This window comes from Talpa europaea (assembly GCF_964194135.1).
Source record: "Talpa europaea genome assembly, chromosome: 14".
NCBI lineage: Eukaryota > Metazoa > Chordata > Mammalia > Eulipotyphla > Talpidae > Talpa > Talpa europaea.
Window position 1 is genome coordinate 6,898,293 of NC_140082.1, and position 10,271 is coordinate 6,908,563.

The 10,271-nt window shown below is 64.7% G+C and overlaps 1 protein-coding gene across 1 annotated transcript; it reads right to left on the reverse strand.

Annotated features, from left to right (window-relative positions):
- Nucleotides 1-1,831: 1,831 nt before the first annotated feature.
- On the reverse strand, nucleotides 1,832-9,788 carry LHX5 (LIM homeobox 5; the record flags this gene model as incomplete). The annotated part of the gene is made up of 5 exons (XM_084253249.1): nucleotides 1,832-2,199; nucleotides 5,750-5,915; nucleotides 6,553-6,830; nucleotides 7,422-7,645; nucleotides 9,616-9,788. 5 exons carry the CDS (start codon nucleotides 9,786-9,788, stop codon nucleotides 1,832-1,834), a joined length of 1,209 nt encoding a protein of 402 aa, XP_084109375.1.
- Between the last annotated feature and the right edge of the window lie 483 nt (nucleotides 9,789-10,271).

Consider the following 10,271-nt stretch of genomic DNA (forward strand, 5'->3'; position numbering starts at 1 on the left):
GAGGGAGTGGAGACAAAGCAACTCCTGTATGCTGTTGGTGAGCATATAAATGGATGCTGCCTCTATGGAAAATGGTATGGAGACTCCTAAAAAAACAGAAAAATGGAAATACCCTCTGATACAGCTATCCCATGTTGAGAACACGGGCACACTAGCATGAAAAGATTTGCACACCCCACGTTCACAGCAGCCTTATTAACAATGGCCAAGATGTGGAACCAACCTAAATGCCATTGACAGACACCTGGATAAAGAAATGGTGCTGTATATACTCTGTGGAATATTACTCAGCTGTTAAAAATGATAAATGGTACCTTTTGGGACAAAAATGGATGGATTTTGAGGTGATGATGTTCAGTGAAATGTCAGGAAGTGAAAGACCTTACAGGACGCTTTCACTCATATGTGGAACATAAATAACCAAAGAAAACAAACTGGTAAAACCAACAAAAATAACTCTTAGGCTCTGTGAATGCGATGGGGGTTCCGTGGGAAGGGAGGTGAACTGGGGAGTAAGGGGGTGGGGCGGTGGCCCTGGAGCTCTGGTGGGTGAGTGAAGCACGGGTCCATGTTAAGGTGTGAACCTGTACTCCCACAATGGTGTGCTCCCCCAATGGTGTGCTCCCCCAATGGTGTACTCCCCCAATGGTGTGCTTTTGTAAGAAGATGACCAATAAATAAAATCTCAATTAAAAAAAAGAGAGCTAAGAAAAAGTTTGTCCACCCTTGAGTGACTATGAAGGCAGGGACAAAAAATGAAACCACACAGCGCAGAGGGAAAAAGAATTTTTTTATTAATCTTTTCTTTTTTAAAAAAGTTGATTTTTTGTTTTTTGTTTTTTTTAGGTAAACCTCTTTCTGCCTCCCCCTCACTCTGCCCACCCACCTCTTAAAAATATAAAAATGTCCAACCCCAGATAACTAGAGTACAATAAATAAACAGTAAACACAAAAACATACTTTATTTGTTTCTTCTTTATACAAAATAAGGAAACTAGAAGCGTTCAACTTCCAAAAAAGTATAATACTGTACACCTGACTGCCTGGCGGCCAGGCCCAGGCCGGGAGTGGGATCTGGGGGACCAGAGCCCAGACACCTTGGCGCCTTGCCCGGGGGGGAGCAGGGTGGGCGAGTGTTCGAGTCTGGCCTGGATCCCCTAGCTCCAAGTAAATGTCAACGTAAGAAAGGGGGGTCTGGCCCTGGCCAAGTCCTGCAGGAACCCCTGTTCCTGGAAAAGCTGACCTTGAGCCTCAAGATTGGCCACCAGGGGGCGCCAACGCGCAGGTGGCTCCGTCCTCCCCGGGCCCCCTGGTGAAGCGTGTCCTGGGCGCGCTCCATCTTCTCTCCCCCACATCCTGCTCCCTCTCCTCGCTCCCCTTCAATCTGTTTTTCTTATCACCTTTTTCTTTTAAGATGGGGAAAGCAGAGTGGGAAATAAGATTACAAAATACCACTCGGATTGCAGAGAGGGGAGGAAAAAGATGGCCTTCCCCGCCCCCCTGGGCCTCCACCCTCTGTGGGTCCAAAGAGGGGGCGCTGGGCGGGGGGCTGGGGAAGTCTAGAGCGGGCTCGAAATTGCTTGACCCTCGGAGGATTGACTTTGGTCCCAATAAATTGCTCGCGGCGGCCGGGAGAGCGCGGGCCGCGGGCTGGGCGTCTGCAGAGCCTGCGGGTGGAGGTGGCGCGCGGGCCCCCTCCGTGCCCAGCCGAGGAGCCGCCGCCGGTTGAGTGCGGACCCGAGAGGGAACCCCTGAGGGAGCCCAGGGCCGCGTCCACCTCGGGCGTTTTGGTTTCGGGAGGCTGCGTCCAGGAGGCGGCCGGGCCGGGGCCTTACCACACGGCGGCCTCGTTGAGCTCGGGGTTGGGGTGCGCCAGGGGTCCGCTGTAGCCGCTGGAGCCGCCCATGGGGAAGGGCGGGCTGGGTCCGCCGCTGAACACCTCTCCGGGCAGGGGGTGCAGCGCGCCGGGCAGGCCCGGCTCGGGGCTCGGCGTGTCTGGGTGCGAGATCATGTCGGTGAAGCGCGGGTTGTCGGCGGCGTGCGGGCCGGCGAGCGGCGGCTCCAGCGCGCCCAGCGGCGTCGAGCCGGGCCCGGACGCCGCCAGGAAGCTCGAGTCGGCGGGGGACTGCGCCTGCGACGGCGGGCCGTGCGCGAAGAAGTCGTAGTTCCCTCCCGGCGCGTAGTAGTCGCCCTGGTAGTCTGCGGGAGGGCGGGGGGAGACGCACAGGTGAGCGGGGCGCGGCCGAGGGGCGCGCGGGGCTGGGGCGCGGCCCGGGGACCCGGGCCCGAGGGGCCGGCGCGGCCGGCGGGGCGCAGAGACCGCGCGGCGCCGGCCCGGCGACTCCAGGCCAGGGAGGGGCCCGGAGAGGCGGTCCCCCGAGCCGAGGGGTCTCCGCAGCGGTAGAGGGCGCGGGGCGCGTCGGGGAGCGAGACAATGAGGCGGGCGGACGCGGGAGAGACTCGGCCCCGGGCCCCGCGAGAGACAATAAGGGGCAGAGAAAGGTGCCAGGATGTCAGAGGCCGCCCGGGACAGAGGTGCGGCCGGGCAGGGACGCAGAGACACGGCGCCCCCGCGCCTGTGGGGGACGGAGAGCAGAGACCGCCCAACGGGGAGAGACCGGCCCGTGCGGGCGCAGCAGAAAACCGTCCAAGGGGCGTCCCCAGGCCGGGAGACACGCAGAGGAGGGACACCCTTGGCTGCGGGACAGACAGTCTGGGAGACGCGAGCAGAGCGCGCTGGGCGGCCGCGCCGGAGGACCCCGGGCCGGCCTGCGGGGGACCCGGGAAGGACGCAGGGAGGGCGACGCGCGCGGAGGCCGCCGGGTGAGGCCGAGGCCCGGCCAGAGCCCGCGAGCCGGACGCGCGCGACCAGACCCGGGCGCGGAGTGGGGAGCCCCGCGATCGCGCGCCGGAGGAGCCCGGCTCCCGCGCAGCCCCAGCGCAGGGAACGCGGCCGCGCGCGCAAGGTGGCCTCAGCGCCCACGCGCGCTCCCCGCCCCGCGGACACCAGCCGCGGCTCCCCGCTCCGCTGAGCGCAGCCGCGCGCCCCCCAGGGTGGAAGCCGGGGGTCCCGCCGCGGGTGCCGCCGCCCGCTGGGCTGCAACGGGTGAAGCTGAGCCCCAGCGACTGGGGCGTGCGGGAGGAGGTCCCCGACATCAGCAGGGGCGCGCCCCGAGTTCCACCGGCACGTCGGGGTCAAGGCTGATTCGCGGGTCTCACCGGGAAGGGAGGGGGGTTTGCCGGACCCTCCGGTTCTCAAGCATTTGGGTGCTTTGAACCTTTTTGAGAAATCCGGTGAAAGTTCCGGGGCTCTCCAGAGACAGGCACAGGCGCGCGTCCGGCCCACGAAAGGGGGAGCAGGTGAGGGAGGGACTCTGTGGGCTCCAGACTTCGCTCTCCACAAATTGTGTTTCCCCGCCACCCCCGGCTTCCTCCCCTGGCCGCCTCCCCTAGGTTTTCGGACAAGCTGCTCCCTCTCCACGCTCCTTGGACTCTGGAGGATTGGGGTGTGGGACCCCACAAAAGCAGCATGCTGGGGCTGGCACCGCTGACAATACCCGCTTTATAAGGCGGAAAACCAGCGCTCCCCAGGCCCGATTTCCTCTGCGAATCTACGCGCCCTGCTCAGTCTCGGGCTGTCACCCGGCGAGTTGCGGGGACCCCCTGCCGCGGCGGCTCTTCCCTCTCCAAATCCTGAAATTAGTCCCAATGGGGGTGTCTGGGGGCGCGGCTTGGAGACAGTTTATGCGGGCAGGTGAAAATACCGCCGGATGTTAAAAGCCACTCATTCCTTTCTCCCCGAAAATGAAGGGCAGGATTGCAAGTGGCAAATTCGGGGCCCCTGAGGGCTCGGGGTGGGGGCCGGTCGCGGGCCGCCGCGAGCCGACCAGCCAGCGAGGGCCGCGGCCCCCGCGCGCAGCGCGCCGCCTCCGCCCATATGGCGGCCAGGCCGGAGGTAATTGGAACAAACGCCGTCTGAAAAGGGCACAAAAGCCGCAGCTGGGGCTTTGTCCGCGCTCCCATGGGGAGCCGCCGGCCCCGCCGCCCGGCCCCTTTCTCGCCCGCCGCCGGCCGCCGACGCCGGGGTCTCCCAGCGCGGATTAGGCGGGGCTGCCTCGCAGGGATTGGGGGTCCTGCCCCCCCATTCCGGGAAAAGAGGGACCGGCGTGTCCAGACCCCCACCCCATCCAGCAGACGTGAGGGTAGAGAAGGCAGCGGCCGGGTGGGGGCCCCCAGGTCTTGGGGAAACCTGGTTGATGACCCAGGCGGGGAAAACTCCGGAGCAGCAGCGCGGGCCGAGCAGACCCGGTGCCGGCGGCGCAGAGAGGGGTGGAGAGCGTCGTGGGTGCAGATGGCAGCCCCCGGCCACCCTCCGTGCTGTCTGTAGCCGCCAACCTGGGCCCGGCCATCACAGGGTCTGTGCCCCCAAAGCGCACAAGCACTTTTAGTACGCAGTTTCTGGGGGTCCGCCTGAAGCCCCGGCCTCCCAGGCCTGAGCTGAGCTGACACCAGCTGCCGGGCCTTCCTCCTGGTCCGCCTGGGCGCGGGCTCCTGGCCCAGACCCGCCTCTCACGGACAAGTCACCAGTTCCCAGCTGGGTTGCTTTCTCCCCACCGGCAGGTGGACAGGTTCCCCCTCTCGGGGCACTTCCCAAATCCAGAAGCTCAGGAATGAAGTTGGTGGTGATGGGGGGGGGGGGCGGGTGTTTCTCTGAGCCTGAAGCTTTGGGAAGCGTCCGTCGTCGGAGGTGCCCGCAAGTGAGGGCCTCAGGGCTCCCTCCAGAGCAATGAGATCCCACATAAATAAAAATTTAAAAGCCAGGAAACCAAACAACCATCCAACCAACCAAGCAACCGGGTGGTGCTTGTGCCATCAGCAAGTGCGGGGGAAATGGCGGGTGCAGGCAGGGAGGGAAAGAGCGGGGAAGGGGCTCGTGATCAAGAGGGCAGTGCAGCCCAGGCCTGAGCCTGGTCACCCCAAATGTGAAATTCCTTTTCGCAAGCCACTGATCATTTTAAAAACCACTCATTCCACACCACGGTTCTCCAGCCCCGTGCAGAAAACAGGCGCCACCCATCCCGCACTCCAGCCCCAGCAGCCCCGACGTGCTTGGGCTGAAGGGTGGGCAGGAGTCCTGTGCTGTGCGGAGCTAGTGCTGGCATCAGCCGAGTAGTGCCAGGGCTGGGGCATTGCCCCTGCTGAGGAGCAGAGTTGCTGGCTTGGAAGCAGGCTGCCCACGGGGCTGCCCCTCCACCCCCACCTCCTGCATTCTGGGGCCAGAGTTCCTGTTGGGCGGCAAGCAGTGTGTCCATTTGGGGCCCTGTGTGCGAGGATTTAAACCTTGGCCTGTCGCGCAGGAGTGTGTGCTGGTGAACCCCTGTTTCTGCAGGTATGTGGGTCAGTGCGTACATAGCCGGGGTGGAGTAGCCCTTGAGTGGTGGTGTGTGATCATGTGCGCAGAGCTGTCCCTGAGGCCTCTGGACTCAAGCGAGTGTGGGAGCGGGCCCGGGTGTCCCCCAGGGGTGCTCCTGTGCCCCTGTGCGTCGGGCGCGTGTATCACTGCAAGCAGGACTCGACCTGTGTGTGTGATTTTGCGTCCAGGGGGTCCCCCTGGGTTGGAGTGCGTGTTGATGTGTGTCCCTGACTGTGCACGTCCAGGGTGAGGAAAAGGGAGGAAGCGCGCGCGGGGGTCCCTCAGCCGCCTGGAGGCGCGATCAAGGCACGGACGCCCCGTCTGGCGACCCCTTACCTCCGTAGTAGGTGTACGGGGTGGACCCCAGCATCTCGGACTCGTCCAAGCGGCCGCCCAGCGGACGCATGCGCCGTGGACTCCGGAAGAAGGCGTGTCTCCGGGCGCCCAGCGCGCTCAGCTGCTTCATCCGGCGCTCTTTGGACCGTCGGTTCTGGAACCACACCTGGGACAGAGGAGGGGGCAGTGAGCCCGGTTCCGAGGCGCCCTCCCTTCCCCGCGCGGGCCGCCCTCTGGGTCCTAGCGCCTCCTCGCGCCGACACCGCCCCGAGGCGGGGGCCGGCCCGGATTAGGCCCGGAGGGGCGGAGGGGGGCGCGCGAAGCAGCCAAGGGTGAAGGATTTCGCGGACCCGTGGGGCGACTCATAAAGACTTGGGGCTTCCTGGCCCTCGGCCCTCCCGCGCCTGACGGCTTCATAAAGGCCTCCCGCCCGGCCTGGCTCTCGCCTCGGCCCCTCGGACCCCAGCCCGGCTCTGCCCGCTTTTCTGTGTCCGCGGCGCCGGGCACCGCGCAGGGGGAGGCGCGGGAAGAGCCGCCTCTTTCAGTGCTCGGGGGATGGAGGGAGGGTCCTGTGTCCCGGCGGCTTAACACCCTCCTTGGACGGGGCGGGATCCAGAGAGGGGAGGCCCCGGGCCGAGCTCTCCAGCTCTCCAGCCCGAAGCTCTGCGCGCGGAGTCGGGCCCCGATCCCGGGCGCGCCACGGCCTCCCGAGCTGCGCTCCCCCGCGCCTCGGCCGGGAGGCGGCCTGGGCGGCCCGGGCGCGGGCTGCGGGCGGGGAGGGGTGCCCCGGGGCCGCCCCGCACCTGGATGACGCGCATGTTGAGGCCGGTCTCTTGCGCCAGCTGCTCGCGGATGTGGCGCGTGGGCTTGGGCGTGGCGGCGAAGGCGGCCTTGAGCGTCTCCAGCTGCTTGGCCTTGATGGTGGTGCGCGGCCCGCGCCGCTTCGTGCCCGAGTTCTGCTCCTCATTCTCGTTGTTGGCCGTCTCCTTGTCCGACGACGTCGAGTTGTCCGTCTCCTTGGGGTCGTCCTGGAGCGGGTCCTGGAGGTCCGGGGACAAACTGCGGTCGGTGCAGGAGGACACTGCGGGCGGACGGAGCGGGAAGGGGACAGCGGCGTCAGCGGCAGCCGTGGGGGGCCTCTCCAATCCGGGAGCCGGTTTCCACCGGCCCAGGGCACCTCCACCCCCTCGGGATTCCCTCCCAGACCCGGCGACAGCCCCTCCCCCGGGGGCCCGGCGCCCGCCCACTCCCTCCAGGCGGGGCTGGGCTTTTGGAGGGGCTCTGAGCCCTCTCAGCGCTTCTCAGCGACTGCCCGGGTGAGGGGGAGGCAGGATCCTTGGAGAGCCCGGCCTTCTTGGAGAGGGGCAGGAGAGGACTGACACCCTCCGGGCTGTGCATGTTCTCCCTTCTCTGAATTCCGGGAACTCGAGAGAAGGAGAATTTGCGACGGCCCGCATGGGGGGCACTTGGAAAAGGCTCTTGAATGGAAGGAGCGTGTGCAAGAGCTGGCAGTGGGGAAAGCGGTGTGACTGGCCTCGGGGCCATCGGTCTTCCCAGCCCTTGGCCGGCTTTGCCCTAGGACTGCCCAACGGCAGCGCAGGGTGGACAGGGCCCTCTGGCCAGGGCGGCAGAGCACTGGGGCCGGGGCTGGAGAGGGCTGAGACCTCCATACCTGAGTTGAGGCTCCCTTCCTTGAGGCTGGACGAGCTCAGGTAGTCGTCCTTGCACACGAACTTGTTCTCGTCAATGACGTAGAGCTCCTCGCCCGTGGACAGCTGCTTGTTGCACACCATGCAGGTGAAGCAGTTGAGATGGAAGACTTTACTGCGGGCCTTGCGCACCAGGTCGCTGGGCGAGATGCCCTGTGCACAGCCCGCGCACTTCGTGCCAAAGCGCCTGCAGACACAACACGGCCAGTCACCTTGGGGCAGCCTGGCGTCGCATCCCTCTTGAGCCCCTGACCTCTTTCCTCCTGCCCTAGCTTCTGAGACGCCCCCATTTCCACATCTGTCAAGGGAGCCCCCAGTCCTGTTCTCCCAGGTCAGGGCGCAAGAGGCCAGTGTGTGGGGCCGTTCTTGGGACCTGGACCTTCATGCTTTATTTGTTTGTTTGTTTGTTTTGACTCTGCCAATCTTCTAGCAACTGGCATAGCCTTCAGACAAGCAGAGGGCCTAGAGCACCCCCAGAGAGGCTCCCCACACCCCTACATCCCTGCCAGATGTGCCTGGGCCCTTGGCGCTCCGGGTCACAAAGGACTGTAAGCCAGGGAGGTGGATCTGGGCCACTTCTTGGTTCTGCCTCCTGGGTCCTTTCCAGGCTTCTGGGGCCCAGGTAGGGTCAGTTGGCCTGGTTGGCTGGTCCTAGCAATGGAGCAGGGAGCCCCTCATCCTGTACAGGGCTTGGGAGGGAAGGAGGGACCTTTTTGTTCACTCCAGCCCCCACAGCCACCAGGAGGGATTTCCAGTCCCCTTCACTCCGGGACCCCCTGGAGCTAGTCAGCAGGCAGTGGACAGTAGCATCTCAGAGCTGGGACTCTGGACAGCAGGGACTGAGTCTGCAGCACCCCAGAATCCCTGGCTCTTGCAGGCAGCAGGAGAATGTGAGCACAAGGCAACCCTAACCCCAGTACTGCCAGGACACGGGATCTCCGGATCTCGCAAATCCTCCCTTCCCTGAATTCCTGCTCTAATTCCTTCTCTTCTCTTCCTTGAATGCTGGCGAAGGCTGGCCTCCCCCAGATGGGTGATGCAGACTGGCACCAGGAGGGCCGAGGCACGGGCTGGTGGGGGGCAGAGATTGAGGGCCCAGGACTTGGAGGGGGGCCACATCTACTTACACCCACATGTCTAAACAGGGTGAATTTGGGTGACGTTGATGTAGTGAGGGCATTAGAAGCCATAAGTCACTTTTGGCCTTATCCGGCAGCGTAATTGCCATATGCACCTTATCAAAAATCATTAGGCACTTTGCAAGCCCCGCCACATTAGGTGCCGAGGGCCTCCCGGGCCGGGGAGTTTACACGTGTAAAGGCGAGGCTGACATTTTCTCCTATTCAAATTCCCTGGTGCCAAGCCTCTGGGGCGGGCGAGCCGCCTTTCTCTCCCTGGTGTTAATCACACCCCCTTCCTCTGAGCCGTTATTCGCACTCACAAAGCCGGCCCTGGGCGACCGGCACTGCTGGCAGGGCTGAGCTTTGGAAAGCCATCCCCGGCCTTTCCCAGCTGGGGAAACTGAGGCCCAGAGGAGTGATTTGCCTTAGCCCACCTGAGGGGCCCCTGAGAGCAGCCTGAGGGAGGCACCACCGCTCAGGCCAGACCCGGGAGGTCCTGGTTCTGAGTTCTGATTTCATTTGCACTTTTCAACCCGGGAGGAAATGTTCTAAGAAGTTGGGGGTGGTGAGCAGGAGAAGGACCCTGCCCGTCATCACTAGAGGAAACCTTCCTGGACCAACTCCCTATGGAGCTGGGAAGTTTCTGTCTGTCCAGGAGGATTCTGGGGCAAGCCTGGGAGAGCCTCCAGCCACCCCGAACTTTGGCAAAATTCCTTCATCTCAGAACCAGGCTTGCAGCTTCCACTCTGGGGGCCGAGCCGAGATGGGTGGAGAGCAAGTTTGTCCGCGCTTTCTCCTGGGCCTCACCGCCGCTCCAGGCCGACCCGGAGGAACCGACGTGAGCCCGGGAACCGCGTCCTTCTGACTCCGCCGGGGCTCGAGCCCTTTTCCGGGGGCGAGGAGGGAAGAGAGCAGGGGCCTGGCCCGCTCCCCATTCATGCTTGCGGGCCCGAGGGGCCGGGGGTGGGTTTCGTGGTGCGCCCAGCCCTGGCACCCTGCGGGGCGCGCAGCGGGCCGGCGCGCCGCGGCCTCTTACCTGAAGAAGTCATTCTTGCAGTAGAGCTTGCCCTCGCGCGAGAAGCACTTCTCCGAGAGGTTGGTCTTGCACTCGCAGCACTGCACGCATTTGATGTGCCACGCGCGGTCCAGCACGTTCAGCAGGAAGCGGTCGAGGATGGGCCGCTCGCAGCCGGCACAGTGCACCATCATAGCCCCGCGTCCCGGCGGCTCCGGCCGCCCGGCCCTCCCTTCGGGCCCCCGGCCCTCGGGCCCCCGGGCCGCGCCGCCGCGCCCCGCCTCGTGTCTCGGCCGCCGCCGGGCGAGTCCGGCGCGCACCCAGACCCAGCCGGTCAAGTCCTCGGGCGATCGCGGGCCTGGCGCGGGGTGCCCGGGGCGGGGTGCTGGGGTGGCGGCGTTCACAGCTTCATGCCCGGGACCGCGCGCCCCAGCGCTCGCTCCGGGCTCCCCCAGGGGTCTCGGGTGGCCGCCGGCCTCGGCGCTGCGGAGCGGCTCTCCCCGGTGGCGGAGGCGCCGGCACTTTCCCCCACTTTCAAGCGGTCCCGATCCTCATCTTTGTCTGGCCGCCGCCTAATTCGCGCATCCTTATTCAGATTTGGTGACGTGGCGCGGCACGTAGGGGGCCCGGCGGCCAATGGGCGCGCGGTGGCCATGGCAACCTCTTAAATTTATAGC